At 40.0% G+C, this 20,713-nt stretch overlaps 4 protein-coding genes across 5 annotated transcripts; 3 read left to right on the top strand and 1 right to left on the bottom strand.

The window, feature by feature from the left end:
- Positions 1 to 1,546: 1,546 nt before the first annotated feature.
- Positions 1,547 to 4,283, bottom strand: LOC124472754 (zinc finger protein OZF-like). The gene is made up of 3 exons (XM_047027766.1): positions 4,144 to 4,283; positions 3,543 to 3,696; positions 1,547 to 3,424 (listed from the first exon to the last, which is right to left on the bottom strand). Exons 1-3 carry the CDS (start codon positions 4,192 to 4,194, stop codon positions 2,100 to 2,102), a joined length of 1,530 nt encoding a protein of 509 aa, XP_046883722.1. The 5' UTR covers positions 4,195 to 4,283; the 3' UTR covers positions 1,547 to 2,099.
- Positions 4,284 to 4,537: 254 nt separating this feature from the next.
- Positions 4,538 to 9,370, top strand: si:dkey-154p10.3 (zinc finger protein 182). Its single transcript, XM_047028399.1, has 7 exons — positions 4,538 to 5,516; positions 6,046 to 6,694; positions 6,777 to 6,858; positions 7,305 to 7,514; positions 7,763 to 7,896; positions 8,457 to 8,580; positions 9,117 to 9,370. Exons 1-7 carry the CDS (start codon positions 4,986 to 4,988, stop codon positions 9,283 to 9,285), a joined length of 1,899 nt encoding a protein of 632 aa, XP_046884355.1. The 5' UTR covers positions 4,538 to 4,985; the 3' UTR covers positions 9,286 to 9,370.
- Positions 9,371 to 10,832: 1,462 nt separating this feature from the next.
- On the top strand, positions 10,833 to 12,649 carry opn4.1 (opsin 4.1). Its single transcript, XM_047028400.1, has one exon. It carries the CDS (start codon positions 10,879 to 10,881, stop codon positions 12,385 to 12,387), a length of 1,509 nt encoding a protein of 502 aa, XP_046884356.1. The 5' UTR covers positions 10,833 to 10,878; the 3' UTR covers positions 12,388 to 12,649.
- A 442-nt stretch (positions 12,650 to 13,091) lies between these two features.
- LOC124472925 (protein disulfide-isomerase TMX3-like) lies at positions 13,092 to 20,612 on the top strand. 2 transcript variants are annotated; one of them, XM_047028069.1, is made up of 16 exons: positions 13,092 to 13,197; positions 13,391 to 13,442; positions 13,710 to 13,749; positions 14,474 to 14,597; positions 15,923 to 15,968; positions 16,290 to 16,370; positions 16,626 to 16,725; positions 16,909 to 16,986; positions 17,465 to 17,531; positions 18,036 to 18,134; positions 18,592 to 18,649; positions 18,872 to 18,925; positions 19,212 to 19,268; positions 19,557 to 19,686; positions 20,054 to 20,122; positions 20,266 to 20,612. In XM_047028069.1, the coding sequence occupies exons 1-16, from the start codon at positions 13,164 to 13,166 to the stop codon at positions 20,431 to 20,433; spliced, it is 1,257 nt and encodes a 418-aa protein (XP_046884025.1). In that variant the 5' UTR covers positions 13,092 to 13,163; the 3' UTR covers positions 20,434 to 20,612. The 2 variants fall into 2 exon arrangements, with proteins under 2 accessions (XP_046884025.1, XP_046884026.1); XM_047028070.1 differs by lacking the exon at positions 18,036 to 18,134 and having other exon boundaries at positions 13,098 to 13,197; positions 20,266 to 20,593.
- Positions 20,613 to 20,713: the final 101 nt, after the last annotated feature.

The raw sequence follows: 20,713 nt of genomic DNA, 5'->3' as shown, positions 1-20,713 counted from the left end.
GAAGTCTTTTGAGCACCTGGTGCTGGCACACCTCAAAGCCATCACAGACCCTCCCCTGGACCCCCTGCAGTTTGCCTACAGAGCAAACAGGTCTGTGGATGACGCAGTTAACATGGCCCTCCACTTCACCCTACAGCACCTGGACTCCCCAGCATCCTACGCCAGGATTCCTGTTTGTGGACTTCAGCTCGGCCTTCAACACCATCATCCCCGCCCTGCTTCAGGACAAGCTCTCCCAGCTGAACGTGCCCGACTCCACCTGCAGGTGGATCACAGACTTCCTGTCTGACAGGAAGCAGTGTGTTAAGCTGAGAACACACGTCTCTGACTCCCGGTCCATCAGCACCGGATCTCTTCAGGGTTGTGTCCTTTCCCCTCTGCTCTTCTCCCTGTACACCAACAGCTGCACCTCCAGTCATCCATCCGTCAAACTCTTGAAGTTTGCAGACAACACCACCCTCATTGGGCTCATCTCTGACGGGGACAAGTCTGATTACAGGTGGGAAGCTGACAACCTGGTGACCTGGTGCAGCCAGAACAACTTAGAGCTCAAAGCTCTTAAGACAGTGGAGATGGTTGTGGACTTCAGGAAGAATACAGCCCCACTCACCCCTATCACCCTGTGCGAGTCCCCAGTCATCACTGTGGAGTCCTTCCTCTTCCTGGGCACTATCCTCTCCCAGGACCTCAAGTGAGAACTGAACATCAGCTCCCTCACCAAGAAAGCACAACAGAGGATGTACTTCCTACGGCAGCTGAAGAAATTCAACCTGCCAAAAACCATGATGGTGCTCTTCTACACAGCCATCATTGAGTCCATCCTCACCTCCTCCATCACCATCTGGTACACTGCTGCCACTGCCAAAGACAAGAAAAACTGCAGCGTATCATCCGCGCTGCTGAGAAGGTGATTGGCTGCAATCTGCCTACCCTCGAGGACCTGCACACCTCGAGGACCCTGAGGCAAGCGAGGAAGTTTGCGGCCGACTCCTCCCACCCTGGACACTCTCTGTTCCAGCTATTCCCGTCCTGCAGAAGGCTGCGATCCATCAGCACCAAAACCTCATGCCACAAGAACAGTTTCTTTCCATCCGCTACTGGCCTCTTCAACCAAGCCAAGGACTCCCACTGAGATTTAACTATTATCTATTATTATTCCATCCAACACCTGTTGCATTACGTACAAGCCACCTTATTTGCACTATTGCGCATTCATATTAATATTCTTATTTTAATATTCTTATGTATTTTATTGATATTTTGTAATTTACATTTTAAATTGTTGTATTTTTTTAGATTGTTAGTTCCTAGCATTAGTTACACTACTGTACTTAAATACTTTTTTATTGAAGATCCGTATATGTTTATACATAATTACATGAAGCTCAAAAAACAGTATTTGCGCTCAAATTAATATGCAAAAAATTTGAGCGCTCGCATTAACTATTGATGTCCCTGCAAAGCTGATATAAAACTTGCGTCCCTGAACTGTTGTATAGTGGGTTAAGCAATGGGAGTTTCTATAGCCTAGTAGTGCATTGTGCGCAGCAAGCGTCAAATAAAAAAAGGGATATGAATAGAGGCCTGTGCCCCAGTAGAGTTTTACAGCTAACAACGCCTCTGCCTCCAGGCTATGTCAGAACTACCTTCGAAGAAAAGAACAAGATGGTAGGCTTCAAATCATGGAATGGCCAGCACAGTCTCCAGATTTAAACCCCATTGAGCTGGTTTGGGATTAACTGGACAGAAGGGTGCAAAGCAATTTACAAGTGCAACACATTTGTGGGAACTTCAGCAACAGTGTTCGGTAGTACATTGAGACATTAAACTATGTACATTTCAATAAAAACTGGAACAATTTAGGTGTTCTAAAACTTTTGACCGGTAGTTTATATATATATATATCCGTTTAGCAGTTACTCAACAGTAAAAACCCTTAATGAATACATACAGTACATTTTTGTCAGTACGTTTTCTACCAAAAGCATGTGATGAAAACCCACCAACAATATCAAGAGGGAGACAGAGTTGTGATTCCTTATTTTCCCCCAGGTGTTCCCAGATATGTCATTGTTCTTTCTGTTGGGCAACTTTTCTCATTAAGTGTTAGGATTATGCCGTTTCATATGCAGACCAAGCTCAGGCCGTGACTTGAAAGCTTTGCCACAATCGCAGGCAAACGGTCTCTCTCCAGTGTGGTTCATCTCATGCAATTGTAGGGAGCGTCCAGTGGTGTACGACTTTCCACAGGTAATGCAGCAGTAGGGCTTTTCTCCTGTGTGTCGACGTGTGTGTATCAACAAGGCGCCAGATGTTCGGAAACTATCGCCACAAATGTTGCAACTGTAAGGCTTCTCTCCGGTGTGTATGCGTTCATGTGCTCTTAGGGCATTGTCATAAGAGAACATCTTTTCACAGTAAGAGCAATGGTACATTTTCTCTTTCGTATGTGATAATCGATGTATTTTCAAGTAGTGGGCAATTGCAAAGCTTTTTCCACAGTCTGTGCAGCTAAAGGATTTTTCTCCTTTATGATACAACTTCTGATGGCTTCTTAGATGAGATGACTGAGTGAAGCCTTTGCCACAATCAGTACAACAAAATGGCCTCTCTCCAGTGTGTGTCACCTGGTGTGCTTTTAAATGTGGCAGTTGAGCAAACTTCTTACCACAATCTTTACACGTATAAGGTTTCTCACCAGTGTGCGTTCTCCAATGAAGTTTCAGACCAGACATTCTCCTGAAACCTATCCCACAATCAGAACATTGATAAGGTCTGTCTTCTCTATGTATTACCAGATGAGTTTTCAGCCCAGCTGCTCTCTTGAATAACTTTCCACAGTCGGTGCACTGGAAAGATTTTTCTTTGGAATGTGACCTTTGGTGACTACACAGTTCAGACGATGACGCAAAAGCCTTTTCACACTCTGTGCAACGGTAAGGCTTCTCTCCGCTGTGTATCCTTTGGTGAGTGGTTAATCCTGGCTGGGTGGTAAAGTGTTTTCCACAATCTTCACAATGATAAGGTTTCTCAATACTATGTTTGGGTAGATGCATGCTTAAATCCTTCAGTTTACTAAAACCCAATCCACAGTCTGAGCAGTGATATGGTTGAACTACAGTGTGTGCCCATTGGTGTGTTTTCAATTCTCTTAGCAGAAAAAATGTCTTATTGCAGTAAGAACAAGTATGGGATTTCTCTCTAGAATGTACACGATGATGTAACACTAATCCAGACATTGAAGTAAAACCCTTTCCACAGTCAGCACAGTGATTAGGTTTTACTCCTCTGTGTACATGCTGATGCATTTCCAGGTATGCCAGTGAATAAAACTTCCTCCCACATTCTGAGCAAACATGGCCCTTCTTCCCTTCTCGTGATAAAGAATGGTTTAATCTCGTAGAACGGTAGCTGTGCTGCTGTCCTGTAAGAATAAGAAATAAAACATGTATGTTTATTCAACAATGCTTCAGAAAAGCAGTGGCACAGAAAACACAGAAGATTCTAACACAGAAGTGTATTTTCCTTACACAAACTCTTACCAAGAAAGATACAGTCTTTTGATCCCAGCAGTTTCCTGCAGTCCGTTAGCCTCACAGAAAGATGCTTCAGGGTAGCACATACTTTTTGGCCTCCATCATTACCACCTCTGTCATTAACCACTCTGGACTCATTGTTCTTGGATTCATCAAGGTCCTACAAGTACAATAATAATCCAAATGCATTTTTAGAATATGAAAAAAAAACAGGTGCACAGATCCAAGAAGTATACATGGGTCTTATGTAGGTGTCAGGCCTACATGTATTCGTTTGGTCAACTCTCACACCAAAGCTCTGCTGGGCCTGGCTAATGGGAAAATTCCGATTGAAAGTTCTAACATGGGAGAGGATTCCCAGAAGAATGAGGCAGTCATCGAAGCGAAGTGGCAACGCTATAATATTATATTTAGGTGGTTAGTGGTGAGCAGCAATGTAGGCTACATCCATTGCATGTCTTTGCAGCACTAAATCATAATTGTATGTTCGTAGCTAACCGCTATATGTTTTCACACCATATATTCCAGTCATCTAGCTACACAGTTAGGCACGTCACGGGCAGGTTGCCTGGTCCTAAATTACACTGAATTACTGAAAGTTACTTACATTGAACACGGGTTCTTCCTTGAAAACCTTATTTAATTGAGCAACTTCCATCTCAATTCAAAGGCTGCAAAATCCCCTACACATGTGTCCACCTCTGTTTGTAACAACACTAACCGAGAGTACTTCCGGGTTCGAATTGACTAGACCTTTCAAAATAAAGGCACGCTACTTGTTACAGCGATATCATGGTGGGCACTGAGGGTCATACATATTGAGATTATTCAACAACACATACACTATCCATTACACATAATGGATGGTGTATATTTCAGTGAAACTATAGAATGTCATAGACAGAAAGCATAGCATTATAGCCTAACGCGCACACTACCGCTAGGTGGTGGCGATTCACCTCGTTGGTCAAATTGTTTACTCAACCCACAGAAGAAGAAGTTTGCTGTATACTGTGACGTTCTAAATGTGGGGGCGGTAACTTGATAGCTAGCAATCTAGTTAGCTCCTGTCTGACTTGTTTTCAATTTATTAAGATGTATAATGTATTATTCTGTGTGAGTGGGTTGCTAATTGCAAACAATGCGGATGAATCGCCTAACTTTACTCATCAAGCTAACTAACCATGCGATAGTGTGTACGCTAGGCTAGACAATGTAGTTCGAACGTTATGTTTGTTGCTCTATCTGGCAGTGGCTACTGTGTACGCTAGTACTGTTAGTTGAGCTAAAACGCATCTACAGTAGTTAGCAATACGTGATTAATAGTCTTGTAGGCTATGTCAGGATGCAGTTGATGCAGTTTCGGATAATATTTAGTCCTTGTGCAAGCAGCTGTAGACAGCTTGCAAATATTACCCATTTAAGTGCCTTATAATTCTGTCTTACAAAATGAGTCCAGTCAAAGGTGACTATCAGGAAATAAGACCCGTGTCTTTGCGTCTTTTAGAAGAGAATGTCACCTCCAGTCTATACTGTGGGACTGTCAAGGGGATGGAAGATCAAGTTTTACTGGAAGCCTTCTTGGTAGAAGTCTACCGCTGTCGAGTGTGTCAGTTCAGTACTGGTCTGAAAGCCAATATCAACGCACACTTTTTGAATGGACATGAATTGGGAGCCTCCAGTTGCACCGTTCTCTCATGTATGAAAAAGGATGAAGGGGACAGTCTTCGTATGGACGTTGGAATAGGGGTTGACGGAGAGGACAGTGAGATTGATCAAAATGGCTCTCCCTTCAATTTAGAAGATGATTTGCATCCTTCTTCCAAGGATGGTGACAACCATATTAATCATATGGGATTGGATCGCATTTCTTTTCTCCTGCCAATGTATGACATGCTGCCCAACATAAGCCCACGGTCATGTGATATGGGACTTGACTCCAACTCAGATGGAAGCCTACATGTTGCACAGACTTGTGAGGTAAAAGAAAAATGTCCTCACAAAAATGATAAGATGGTGTAGCTGCCCCACATTGCAACAAATTATCATTTCCATTGAACTACCAGCAGTGCAGGTAGAAATGGACAACACACATGTGTTTGAATTCATCTGACTTGCAGAGCACATTACTTGTGGATATAGAGACACTCTTGAAGGTCCTAGATTATATTCCGTCAGATTTCCTTAGATGTGTCAAAAGATTATTAGAAAAATGCAGAAACAGTTTTGCCAGTGTGTTCCCATACTTAAAACATACACACATTTTTTTATGAACAATTTAAATGGTCTACCACTAAGCTATGTCATTGAGCTGTTGATGAGGGCCACATTTATGTTTTGTCCTTAACAAAGACTAGCATACTGTGAGGCTGAGGCTAAATAGAAGCTGCCCTGAAGTTGTGATAAACAATGTACAAAGTTATAGACCAATGTAGCTTAATATATAACCACCAATATTGTGTTTTCTTATCAGGCAGAATCAATGTATCCAACACTTTGCTTTTCACAGGTTAGCACTCTGTTTGTTGAGGAACAACAGGATAAGGATGAAGATGACAAGGACTGCATGTTTGAATTGGAGGCCAATGCCTCAGTCAATCTGTCCTGTCCAATGGGCTCGGTAGTGAATGACACCGGGAACCAGGATGAGGAAATGGCCCAGTCGGCTCACTTAATGACCCTAGGACTGTGTCGTATCTCTACAGCCAAGACCCTTCCAAGCCAAGCAGAGACCCTAAACACAAAGCTGTCCTCAATCCCAGTCTGTCAAAAGAGCTCCACTCAGGATGATAAGATTCCTAAGAAGCCCCCTCTACAGCATCTGCTCCCCAAGCAGTGGAGGTCAGGCAGGGGGAAACCACTTTCATGCATTTTTTGCAATGCAAGACTGACCTCCAAACGTTTGATTAAGGTCCATCAGAAATCCCCTAAAGGAGACAAGGGTTTCAAGTGTCTGTGGTGTAGGTGGAGGGTGAGCAGGTGGAGGGAGATGGAGCTCCACCGGAGGGGTCATGGGAGGAGGAGATGGTGGGAGAGCCGTTCCAGGCCCTACAGTTGCCAGATCTGTTCCCAGACATTCCGAAGCATTCAATCCCTTGATGCCCACAAACAAAAGCACAGTCAAGGATGCTTCATGTGCCTGCATTGTGACTACAGTGGTGAGTGTGAATTAGGAAAAACCCAGACCTAATTAAACTACTTTTTATTATGTGACCCCAATGTTTCCTCTCTGTCTCTCAGGTAGGTCCTGGGGAAGGCTACACAAACACATTGTCTTAAAGCATAAGAGCATCGTGGACAATAAGATGGATGTCTCAGATGAGTAGGTTGATTCCTTGCCTTAAATTAGTGTGGGAATTCTGTGGCTTCTTTGTAAACTTTTTCCCAGATATGGAATAAGCCTACAGTCCTAGACTAAAAACAGCTTTCAATAGAGATCATTGAAATGTTCTCTTAGTTTAGGACTTTGCTTATTCCATGTGTGGGAAACCGGCTGTAGGTGTCTGGTGCAACATAATTTTTTATGTTACCTATGTTGGTACACACTTGTTAGTGTGTTGAGTGCTTTGATAGATGATAGGTGAACTATGATTTTTACATTATAACAAAAATATTTCCAATTTGGAAAGGTACATACACAATTGGACCTAAATTGATCAATTTACCTGTGATCCAGGCCATGCATCTTATTCAGATGAAAGTGAATTAAGTATGTTGATGCAATTCAAACATGCATTACATGTTTCTTAATATTTCCTAATTTAACAGATGTAACTCAAAGACCTACACGCAACGTGAAATCACTTATCTTGAGGACCTGGCTGAAGGGGCTAAGTCTGAGAAGTCTTCTCACTTAAGAAAAACTAAGATGAAGCTGACCAGGGGAAAGAAGAATGCAGAGGGGGAAGAAAAGAATATGCAACGAAAAGAAAAACAGTCAACAAAGAGTAAAGAGTTTTGCTGTGCCCTCTGTGATAGGTACATTCTGTTTTTCAATATGGTAAAGCTTTCCTCTGCAGTCTTCTGTCCAATATGTATTTGTACTTAGTCCATACAGTATATGTTGTCAAGACTTGACCTATGTAGATATTATTGCAGAGTAACTTATCTCAAATAATAAAATGTATATTGAGTGAACAAATACCAAAACTGAAAAGATATGCCCCTTTCCTGAACACCTTACTGTTGCATCTCTGATTGTTTAACCACTGACTGTATATCCTCAGGACGTTCTCCACAAAGCTTACGATGCGTCGCCACATGGGAATCCATCAGGGCTACAAACCATTCGAGTGCCCACACTGCCAGTACAGTACCCGCCTCAAGGCCTCCCTGGTACAACACCTACGAGTTCATACAGGTAGCTGTTTGCCTACATGTGCTTTTAAGTTCTCATCCAATTAGGTCACACTTTCTTTGATTGGATTGCAGTTAATTGACCTGGATGCTTTTTTCAGTTTGATTGGATAGAAGTTCCCTGATCTGTTTCCTGTCCTTTTGTTAATCCATTTTTTAATCACCATCTTCTGCATGCCTTTCTGGTCATACACACATCCAAAACACCTAAATCTGTTGACATTACATACTATACTGTATGTCAGCTAAATTCATTCAATGACAATATATATGTATATATGAGATATGTATTTATTGAGGCTCTAGAACAGCTGTTAGTTTCGTAGTCTCAAGGGTGTAACCTAATTACACACATCCATGCAAAAGATGCACCACGTAATGTACATGTCAGTACATGTTTATATTATAAAACAAATCTAATATATTTGACCCAGATTTGGTGGCTTGCAACTGTGTAAAATGGCAGTGTCAGGTACAGTCTGGATGTTGAATGACTACAATGTCATTAGTTAATAGGAAGATTTGCGTCTTGTGTCCATACTGAACTTATTTATCTGTCCACAGGAGAGAAGCCCTACAAATGCCCCCAGTGTCCGTATGCTTCCATTGATAGCAGTTCTCTACTCAGGCACTCTCGAACACATACTCAGGAGAAGCCCTACCACTGCCAGTACTGCCCTTACAGCAGGTAACACACACATACCAGGGGGGTCCATTGTTTAAAGGCTGCTGGGTAGACAATACATCACTGGGGCAAGGGGGGGCTCAGGGACTGAGGGTTCCAACTCAATTTGGATACTATCAGGTCACTTAAAACCCATACTGCTTGCTTGCTTTCTTTTCTTTTGTCTGTCACTGTACATTCCCTACACCATCATGCTCTCTTTTTTGTGCATAAGGCTGGCTACTGGAGTTGTATACTCAGTTGCTAAACATAAACAAAACCAGAGGTGTTGTTTTTTGGAGACACCTTAAGCATTATATTACTAATGGAAATTAACTAATTGTCAGAACTTGCTCTTCTCAACGTAGTTAGCTAACATTGAAACTAGATATGTAGCTTTCGAGATTGTCCATTCACTTATTTTCTATTGGTTAGCCACTGGTGATTTATGCCTGTTCCTAATGTAATGTGGAGCTGATCAAAACCATTTAATGTTACTATGTGTGTAATGTGTGTCCTGACAGGTCTGATCACATTTTGTCTCTTTCTCGCACATGTAGCATTCAGAAGAAAAGCTTGGACCTGCATGCCCGTCGTCATCACACGGGCCAGTCTTTCCCCTGCCACCTGTGCCAGTACTCCAGCCCAGACCGACAACTACTTGTACGCCACCTGCGCAAGTACCACACTACAGAGCAACCCCCCAGTACTGGAACAGCAGTCACCTGAAGGTGCCTTGATCTGGCATCTTACTAAACAAGATTATTGCTACGTGAAATGAATGACTTTCTTACTTAAGACTTTTTCAGACCTTTAGCTGAATGAGAAAGAGAAGTCAACGAGTGAAAATAGCATGTCACAACTTTTCTTGACAAGAGTGACCAGTCAAGGGGTTGCAATAAGTGGTTATTTAGGCGATTGTTTGCGCCTGCACTTCCCTTGGGTGGGAGCTACACTTATGAAACGGTGGTTGAGTTCCTACAAAAGGGCAGCGTATAACATGAGTGAACAGTTCTATGTAAAAGGAAGCGCAGAAGGTATTCTTATTAAATTTATATAAATAAATATAATTTATGCCTTATTTTATTCCTTATTTTTCACCTTGAAATGATTGACTGTAATTCCAACGTGGCACCTCTAGGCTTGATTTAGAGAATATACAGTGTTTGTTATGTAAGTAAACTAACTTTCATCTATTTTGTTTCTAGTCAGCTCCTTAAGAAAGATGTTTTATGGTGTGACTAACTCCATAAACACAACACATTCTGTTGAATTAGTAAACTAAGTGGTACAGGTGCATCGGCCAAATGGATATAAGGCCACCATGCTTCAAACCAAACTTCTGCAAGACTCACTACGCAACCCCTACAAGGAGATTACATTTTGTTTTTTTAAAGAAGTAAACCTCAACGTATTAAGGACACAGTAGTTCTTACATGAATTGACAAGTAGCTGACACACATCATTCATCTACTTCGGTTGAAAGTCAGACCATGGGGAAGTCATGGAACATACTTTCAGATACATCCTGTCACTAGTCAATTAGATTGTAGGTCAGTAATTGGAACTGCTACTGGAACAATGTAACAGCCCATTTAACCCGCACTGTTAAGGATTCCAGTTACCCTGCTCTACATAATCCTCTGCTTCTGTATTGATCCAACATGCATAAAGCACTCAAACGATTGCTCTCTATTTAGGGACAAAGTCTAATTACCTGTAGAACATTTCTTTTGATTGACCTACATCTTACTTTATTTGTCCCTTTGCAATGTCTGACCTACAAACTATAATACATACAATGTATTTAAAACAATGTTGTTTTTAATTTCATAGACATTGTATTCATATTTCCATTGAAAATATCTGCCGCAAATCCGTTGATCAGCTTCACAGTTGATCAAACTCCTTGACCCATTATCACAACCTACACATTAACAAAACGTCATAGATTTGGTAAATATGCAATCCAAAGTGGAGTGAAAGAGTAACTGTTCATTGTTAAATGATTTTGTAGAGCATCACCGAGATTTTTATGTTGGTGTCCAGAGGTTGGAACTAAAACAGTCGAGGGCCTGGTCAATAATACCCCAGGAACACATTGATCAGTGTTCAGTATATAGCTAATGTGCAAAGAGGAGCTTATGCATTTGTTCCTGTGTAGAGAAAACCAAAAGACTTGACTGCTGGAAAGATTTTCATCTCGAGTTCTCTATACTTTTGAAATTAAAAAGAGAAAAATTCACCCAGAACTCATATTTTAATAATAGCTCCATGTTCCAGGATTGAGTAATTTCTTGTCAATTTTTGGTTAACGACACGATGAGTTACCATCATTCAACTAAGAAAGGTATTTTTTGCCATCCAGGGGAACCTAACTGCACTGAGGCTTTTACCGACCCTCAGCAGCATCTCTCTGCCAGGACATCTAAACATCTGCACCTCCCTTTCCACGAACCTACCCATGGGCCTCACATTGAGCATCCTCACCTTTTCCCTACAGTGGATGTCCCAGACCACGCACACTACATCATCGGCTCTGTCATCCTCATGGTGGGCATCACAGGGGTGCTGGGAAATGCCCTGGTCATTTATGTCTTCTGTCGCAGCCGCACCTTGCGCACACCCAGCAACTTGTTTATAGTGAACCTGGCCATAGCTGACTTTCTCATGTCCCTGACCCAGTCACCAGTGTTTTTTGTGGCCAGCCTACACCGCCGATGGGTTTTTGGAGAGCGTGCCTGCGAGCTCTATGCCTTTTGCGGTGGCCTCTTTGGCATCTGCTCCATGATGACCCTGACGGCCATCGCCGCCGACCGATGCATGGCCATCACTCAACCGCTGGCCTCACTCGGCGGGATGAGTAGGAAGCGGGCTGTTATGGTGCTGGTGGCTGTGTGGCTGTACTCGCTGGGCTGGAGTCTGCCGCCTTTCTTTGGTTGGAGCGCTTATGTGCCTGAGGGCCTCCAGACCTCCTGCAGCTGGGACTACATGACCTTCACGGCACCGGTGCGTGCCTACACCATCCTCCTCTTCACTTTCGTCTTCTTCATCCCTCTGGGCGTGATAGGCGGCTGCTACTTTGCCATCTTCCGTGCCATCAGGCGAATTGGGCGCGAGGTTCAAGGAATGGACTGTGTTGACAAGGCGTACGAACGCCTTCGCAGTGAGTGGCGCATGGCCAAGGTAGCGCTGGGGGTTATATTGCTTTTTGTGGTGTCTTGGTCACCCTACTCGGCAGTGGCACTGACCGCCACTGCGGGGTATGCCCATCTGCTGACCCCTTACATGAACTCAGTCCCTGCAGTGATCGCCAAGGCCTCGGCCATTCACAATCCAATCATCTATGCCATCACTCACCCAAAGTATCGCGCCGCCATTGGACGGTACGTACCACTCTTACGGTCCTTCCTGCGTGTCAGAGAGAAAGAACTGCGCTCATCTTTCAGTTCCAGCAACGCTTCCTCACGGCGACCCACTCTCACCAGCCAGTGCTCTCTGGGTGTTGGCATGGGCGTTGGGGCGTGTGTCAATGGGCGTTGGGGAAAAAGCCGACTCTCCTCTGTTTCTGACACGGAATCTTGTTGGACAGAAAGTGAGGCAGACGGCTCCAGCGTCAGCTCACTTCCATTCATCCGGCGCGTCTCCACTGAGATTTCTGCAGATACGGCCATCCACAACCAACAGCAAAGTGGGCCTGCTGGACAGAAAGAGGTGTCTGACAGTCTCAGAGTCAGTTACATCGCTAGCCCGCCTTCAGTTTTTGATGGTGATTCATCTGATGTTGAGAATCTATCTGATGGCAAGGCTCTCCTGCTTTCTACCAACTAAAAAAAAGATGTACTGTGAATGGCATTTTAGGTTTTTCTTTCACATAGCCATGACTTGCTTTTTTGTACACACAAACTGAAATGGTTTTAATCAGCTAGTAATGCAAGGATGTTTTCTTCAATACATGTTTGAAAAAGCACCAGTATGTAGCTACCATCAGTGAGTACCAATAAGAAAATGTTTCTAAACAATCTCCCATATTGCATGCTTGTAGTAGAATTGAATTGTTGTAATTTGTAATTGAACTACAATCACTTGTTCTCTGAATATAGTTAGTGGCTGCACTTTTAGACAAGATCAATGAATGTTTGTCTAGATCCTCCTTTAAGTTTTGTAATATTTTATTAAAACGGTGAGCTTACTTATAGCAGCCACAATGTTTATATTTATATTATATTAGCCTACATATACAAATATTTATGTAACTTGACATCTTCTGATTTTTCGATCAGTAGTCTGGTCAGAGATTTTCCAGCTGGCACCATTAGGTTAAGGACCATCAACCTAGTAAAATCCACAGGGTTTAGATTTGTCGCTTTTTCTTTATCATTGTAAACATTCTCCATCCTGGTAGGACATTCAGTATACACAAAATATTATTTTGAGCCATTAGCAAAATAAACCGTTTCCTCTCCAGTAAGATCCCGTCTGTGACTTTTATTTTGACGTTAAGCTTAGCCTTGTAGGTAATACCACCGTTTGCTACAGTATAGAGACACTGTCAGAACCACGCGTTTGTCTGATTGATAGCTACATAATTTTGGACATACAATAAAATGGCATTTATTAAGTGCCAAGTTATATGTACAGGTATGAAAACTAAACTAAATGTATCTATTTATGATTTTGTAGCCTAAATAAATGTTAACTTAAGTCCAAATAGGGAATTATTTTTGCTATATTCATGAGATGCAAAATGTATAATAACTGACGCGATCTACTAAAGGATTTCAACAAAATGCTTATTTTATTTAAAATAAAGACCAACACTTTTAAATTACAGTTTTGCTGACTGTAAGTGCGGTGTCAGGCTATGTGGTGGAGCTCGACGACACGTAAGTAATTGTCTTATTCTTTCAAATTGCTTTTTTAATATGTTACATTGGAAATCAATAATTAAATAACAGAAGGTTTATTAAAAATGGGCTAAAGTAGCCTACTAGGCCCATGTTAAATAACGGGACACTAATAAGGTTAGACACAGTGCACTAACCATGCGTTCTAGAGAAGTTGATTCCCAGATATACTTATAATTGTAAGATTCTATATGTCTAAATTGTGACTCCTCGCCCCAATCACCTTGAATTACATTTATTTTGCAGGTTTACTGAAACAAAAGGAGAAGATATATGGCTGATAAAAGTATGCATGCATTGTATTTCAGACAGTTTACACATAAGTAAAAGCTATAATTGGATTCAAGACCACTTTATGTGTCCCTTATTTTATTGCTCCCTTGGAACATATGTCCTGGACATAATATTAATACAGAACAATGATATAGACCATCAGCATATATTTAACCTAAGAAATATAATCTGAAGTTCTGATTGTAGAATAGCATAGCATTTAAGCAGTATTGCCACTGGTCAAAAAGGTAAACCAATTAAAATAATATATGTAAAATATATATTCTGGTATGAGGGACCATGCTAAGACCGAGCAGTGAAACAGCCTTGTTGATGTGTTCTCACAAATATGTTTGATTGTGATGGCTAATAGGCCTACAGCAAACTGTCCATCAAGCATGGATTTACATTTACCAAGAGATCTATGTATGTCTTTCGATCATCAATCTCACAAAGTTGTCAATATAGTGACAACGTTTTTGCAATGTTCAGATAAGCAGATATGCTTATCATTAACTTAATTTATCATGTGAAAATCACACTTGTCATGTACCAACAATTAAAAACTTAGGTAAAAAAAACGGTCTCACTTTTGGACAGTTGAATAAAAAATATATATTTATGCAAAGTTGGTTTAGAAAACATGTTTTGCACGTGAATACAGTATGGAATCAATTAATGTAATGATTCTTATTGCTTGATACCTGCATTTATCTGTGTTTATATGTGCATGACAGTTCTATGCTCCTTGGTGCACATTCTGCAAAGAATTGAGCCCGGTGTGGCATGAAGTTGCAGCAGAGTTGAAAAGTATGGGGTCAGAGGTCAATGTGGGAAGAGCTGACGCCTCAACACAGACCAGTAAGTATCCAGGCATCATTAGGATGAATATAGAGAAAATCTCGATTTAATTCCCCAAAGGCCAACTAAACATACCTAATTAATATAAAGTGAGGTCCGAAGCTTGGTTTTCATGCCTAATCTACATATATACATATTTTAGTTGTAGGGTTGCATGTCCCTAAATCAGTAAATACCTTATTTACATGTCTGTATGTACGTTTTATGTCTATGGACAAGACACCTTTTCAGCCTATCCCATTTTATTGTTTAACTGATATCAGTATGGTATCAGTGGTAAGACATTGGGATGATTGAATTCCAATTGTGGAGGAAGCCATAGCTACAAATTCAACTGTAAAGTCAGCATATCTCGCAGCAGTTCCATAGCACTGATATAAAAGTATAGAGATTTATGAACTGTGTTCCTTGTAGACCAGCACCTAGATATTCTTACACAAGTAAGCACACCTCTGTAGCTTCTCTGTAAACCACCATTTCATCATAAAATACAATATTCAGGTAGCTTGCCTCTTGGTTGTAACTGGAAAATAAAGCAACCAATCCCAGACTCACTCGTCAACATTATTCCTAAGAAGACCAGTCTATTCACACTAATAGGATTACAAAAGATTTACAAGCCTGAAGCAGTCATGGTCTTTACCTATTCCAAGTGTGTATGTGATTTGTGCAACATATGCTGAGCCATGCTTCCAGATGGACATGTAAAGCACAGTTAGCATCAATGATTTCAGTATCATTGCCAGGCTTTAAAAGCCATCAAACTCCCCAAAGTAGTGAGGGTTAAAGAGAGAGGACTTGAATTGATTCTTTTAGTAGTCCATACATGTAAAAGACACGCAACTTCATTTTAAAAATAATGTTATTTACAGTCACTTTAATGCAATGTAAATAGGGGAACTACAAAAAAAAAGATTTCTAAACAATGTTATTAATGTACTGTAAGAATCCAACCGATTTAAACGTGCACAAGGAGGGCCACAAAATACAAAGCGCAACTATGCCACAGTCACCAGAAAAGGCTATCTGATCCTACAATCTGTGATTGGCTTTTAAATTCCAGTCATCATGCCACTAATGAGGATTGTCTCAACATGTCATGCACCACAAATGTACCACTTGATTATATCTAACAAGCACTATGAATTACATTAATCAATCATACTATGATCATTTTGAAATGTACATGCACTGTATTTACCATTTATGATTGTTTTCTAGAAGTGCATGTGTATTCATCTTGAAAGTTAAAATAACACTCCTCTTGGAATTTCATCCTGGAAATATGCTTCTAAATATGCTTCTACCTAAATTTCTACATTTAGGTCTTGTAAAGGTGTTCAGAGTGGGAGGTTATCCAGCTATAAAGATGTAAGTATTTTTGTAATGTAATACTGTGAAAACGTTGTACTCTAACGCTCTGAGTAACTAAGATAGCGTTCACATATTGTCAATTGAGGTCCCACATAATCAGTATATGCAATCATTCCCGTTCTGTAGTTCGAAGGTCTGTTATATCTTTAAGGTTGTGCGTTCTCTGTTTTCAAAGGCTGCAGAGCAAGAAGTAAACTAGGGGTATACATTTAAATGAGGTTTAGAAATGCATAAATACATTTGTACATTATTGGTTAACGCTGTCACTAAAACGCTGTCCTGTGAGTTTGTTGACTGATATTCTTCATTCTCTGTTAGGTTGAAAGATGATGTGAAGTACAACTATCAAGGCCCTAGAACCAAAGATGGCATCCTTGATTTTGCTACTAGAGTATCTGGGTAAGACTGTTGGTATAATTTAAGTGACTTAGTGTAAACTGTAATTGTTTGCATCTAGACCTGTAGATTACTTGTTTGGTATTGTAGCGGCCATCAATGAATTTTTAATTTAATGGTGCTTCACTTCTTTACAAATATCTTTCTCTTCCATACTATTTTCAGGCAAATTTTTATCAGATATGTTCCCTATTTACAGCAGTAATCATTAGTTGTTCTGACCATTGTTGTCCATTGATTTCCTTTTATTTGCTCTAGACCTTTGGTAAGGCCCCTAACCACCCCACAGTTGTTTCAACATGCTTTAAGTAGACACAATGTTCTCTTTGTCTACGTTGGTGGGGCTTCCCTTTTAAAGGTAAAACACACACTCTCTGTGAGTTTCACTCCAAAAATCAAGCCCTCACATACATGCACACACAGTACATTTAAATTCAGTTCTGTTGATGTGTCTTGCCAAGCACCTTTGCACCTTTAGTAGTGTATTATAGTATTTTCTATAACCGGTTTTTAAGGCCTTTGTATTTTTCTTGATTCTCAGACAGACTATGTTTCTTCAGCCAAGGAGCTGATTGTGCATACATACTTCTTCTCTGCCTCAAGGGATGTTTTACCTAAGGTGAGGTTCAGCAGTTAGTAAGCTAGCCTAGCATGATGCAACGCCATACAGGTTTTTAACCCTGAGTGAGTTTGCCATCTGTTTCGTTGCTATAGTCCCTCTAAATCTGTCAATCTCGCTTGTCCTCCTCTATAATCTCGAATTAAGGAGTAAGCAATCTAGTGAACCAACCACCTTTTACCATTTCCATTCTGTTGAACCTTTAAAAAAAAAAGATTTTCTGTTGTATCTAAAAGTGTATTCATGAGTCGCTTCTGTATCTGGATTTGCGGAATTATTCTTCCATTTGGCTCTGATTGGATGCAAGGATGACCATTTTTCTGGAACACTTTCAATTCAGCCAATGTAATAATGAGTTGATATAACTGTCTTACAGAATTCAGGGCAGCCTCCGAATATCTAGTTAGCAATATATTGGCCTACTGTATGTACGTAAACTTTGTTTAGCTTATGAAATCAAATTTTTTTTTACTGACAGGGGGTAACCATTCATCCTCTTCCAGCTGTTGTTGTGTTCAAGGAGGGGACATTCTATACTTATGACAGTAAGGGAACTCCCAGTACAATGCTGATGATAACTAATGCAGATAAAACACACACACCCCACACACTGCCTACAGTTAAAAGGCTGTTTAGGACATACTGTAGCCTCTTTTTTGTTTGTGTGTAATGAATCCAAAACCCAATGGCTGTAGTTGAGCCAAGCCATTCAGAATCCGTCAAAGACACTGCGGATGTCATCCTTTATGTGTACAGTATGCAGATTTCCCAATGCCTAAAATTCTAGAAGTGTTCGTTAAACACCATACTCCATTTGAAGTAACCCTTATCCCTGTTATGAATATTTTAATTAAATAAAGATGCCTGTCTGGCATGTGAATAAAAGGTTAAGAAGGCAGGTTATTTATTGTTCTGTTGGGAGAAATCTATATTACTTAACAATATTCAGTCAATGATCATTTCATCATAAATAGTAGAAAAGGATTGTATTGTACATGCTTATCAACATTTGTAAACAATTCCAGTATTTTTTTGTGCTTTTCTCACAGTGGACCAAGATGGTGATCTCACATCCTGGATAAATAGAGAGCGTTTCCCTTATTACCTAAAGATTGATACTTTTACTTTGTATTTAATGGGAGATTCAGGTACTGTACATTTTGAGAGGGATTTGTTCTGTAGTTATGACTTTAGCCCATTCTCCTAGCCTTCGGAGACAACACTGAAATGTTGACTTAGTCTTAGCATTATTTAACACCACTGTCAAACATTTTATTTTCGATATAGATCTTTCTGTATCTTTGAATTGGACAGGAGATATATATTAGTTTTACATTTACATTTAGTCATTTAGCAGACGCTCTTATCCAGAGCGACTTACAGTAAGTACAGGGACATTCCCCTGAGGCAAGTAGGGTGAAGTGCCTTGCCCAAGGACACAACATCATTTTTGGCTCGAACCAGCAACCTTCTGATTACTAGCCCAATTCCCTAACCGCTCAGCCACCTGACTCCACTATTTGTTTAGAAATCAATTGATCATTTTACATGTATATTGAGCTGAAGATGATAGCTTGGCTGATTCTGTCCTTTGTCTCTCCTCAGGCAAACTGGTGGTTTTGGCTCTAGTTGATGAGAAGAAACGTTCACAATATAGCATCTGGTATGAGGATCTGTTTATTCCAGTAGACTACAATTCTTGACTAGACTACAAAAGCAGAAAACAACAGTGTTCCTAAGTAGCATTTGACTGTATTTGGGAAAAATTCCTGCATCTACACTACATGAGTTAATCATCCATTATTCATGCAGTACATGTTTTTGTTACTGTAGTTGCTAACAGGCATAGACAGAGATTGATTTGGAACTACATATTCTTTTTCAGTTACAAGACGATGGTGGAAAAAGTGTCTAGAGAATACAAGGAGCTTTACCGGAGGTGAGTCTTATCAAAAACACTTACACTGATTATAAAAATGTTATCAACATCAGTCCCTATCTTAACAAACTGGTTTGCTGGTCAATCAGACTTTTTGGATAACATTTATCAATAATATTTGCCAAGGAAGACCATTTTTATGCATAAACTGCCCTTTCCGTCCAAACACAATTTGTGTTAATCTGGTTAGTTTGATTTTATGTAGAATTTGACAAATATTTTCTTAGAAAGGTCGAAATAATGATTTTCATAATTATGCATGCATTAATATCTAGTGTCTTTCCAGTGAACTCCAGTTTGGTTATATGGAAGGGAAGGATTACATTGATGGGTTCATCATGGGGTAGGTATGATAGAAACATGATAGAAAAATTACCTATGAATTTAAATCTCTGCATATCATTTATTTGAATGAATGTACCACACCAACTTTGTTGAATTATCTGCAGCAGTTTGATGTGATCATGTCAGCATAGAGAAATATTTCCGACACCTTTTATAGACAATGTCCCACAGAATTACAAGAATTGTGGTTGTGATGGTATAATTTTGTTCATGTTTTTTTCATGTTGTGATTATTAAGTCTCCATATCAAGATCATGTTTAAAGGACCATGTTTTTCTGTTGACAGGGAAGTGGCCATACCTTCCATTATTATTTTAAACCTGTCAAATGATGGATATTTTTTGCCACCTGATGAAGTGCAGACCGAGGAGCAGTTGGTGCAATTTATTAATGGTGTATTGGATGGTAGCTTCAAGGTAAGGCAACTGTAATATATACCAACATGTAGATTAATACAAATGTTTAAATAGTTTAATTTTGAGATTGTTTAGTTATTAGAATTAGACTATTTTACTTTTAACTTTAATTTAAAATCTGTATATGTATATTGTTTGCACCTTCCTGCTACAGTAAATTCCGTGTTTGTGTAAACCAACCTGGCAAATAAACCAAATTTTAATTCTGAAATGGATAACGATATGATTTGAAATTAATCTGTATACATTCATTTGTGTAACTGATGTTTTACATGTCTCGTATGGCACATAGTTTGCTACTACTTTGAGATTAAAGTTAATCTTACTGTACCATCCTGCATGAATAATCAAAACCCTCTTGTTTCAGTCTCAAGGGGGTAATGGATTATTTCAGCGATTCCAGAGGTTTGTGTACAACACCAAACTGACTGTGATGGTAAGGATGTTGTTTGAAGAATACCACAGAAATTGTCAATTTAGATTTCATTTTATATTAACTTTAAATTGACAAAAATAAATGACTGAAAAATGTATGTCTTTCTCTTTCCCATATATCTCTCTCTCTTTCTTCATTTTCAGCCTATATACACCAAAGCACCAATTTTGATCTTCTTTGTCCTTATCATGTTTATGAGTGGTTTCGTAATTATGTTTTACTTTTTATATACTTGTTGTTGTTCATCTGAAAAGGACGAAGAAGAGCTCAGTTCTGGGGCAAAGAGCGAGGCTGACAAAAAGGCAGATTAACTGTAGAGTGGACAACTGCTTTTTTTTATCAATCCCAAACCTCCTTTGAACATGTAAACCTTTTTCAAACAAGCAGCAGTTAGCCAGGTGGTAGTCCAATATTTATTATTAAAAGAACAATAGCTATAGGGACCTAACTGAAAGTGATTCTCATAATAAAACACGCATGTTTTCAAGTCAATGTGAAATATGGTTCTATTTCTGGAAAAAATGTATTCTTGTTTTAGTAAGGCATCGGAGGCAAAGCAGTGCCTACAAAAGGACAACATGACTAAGCTCA

Source organism: Hypomesus transpacificus, chromosome 10 (genome assembly GCF_021917145.1).
Source record: "Hypomesus transpacificus isolate Combined female chromosome 10, fHypTra1, whole genome shotgun sequence".
Classification (NCBI taxonomy): domain Eukaryota; kingdom Metazoa; phylum Chordata; class Actinopteri; order Osmeriformes; family Osmeridae; genus Hypomesus; species Hypomesus transpacificus.
The sequence above is the reverse complement of the archived record's forward strand: the minus strand, read 5'-3'. Positions and strand labels throughout refer to the sequence as shown.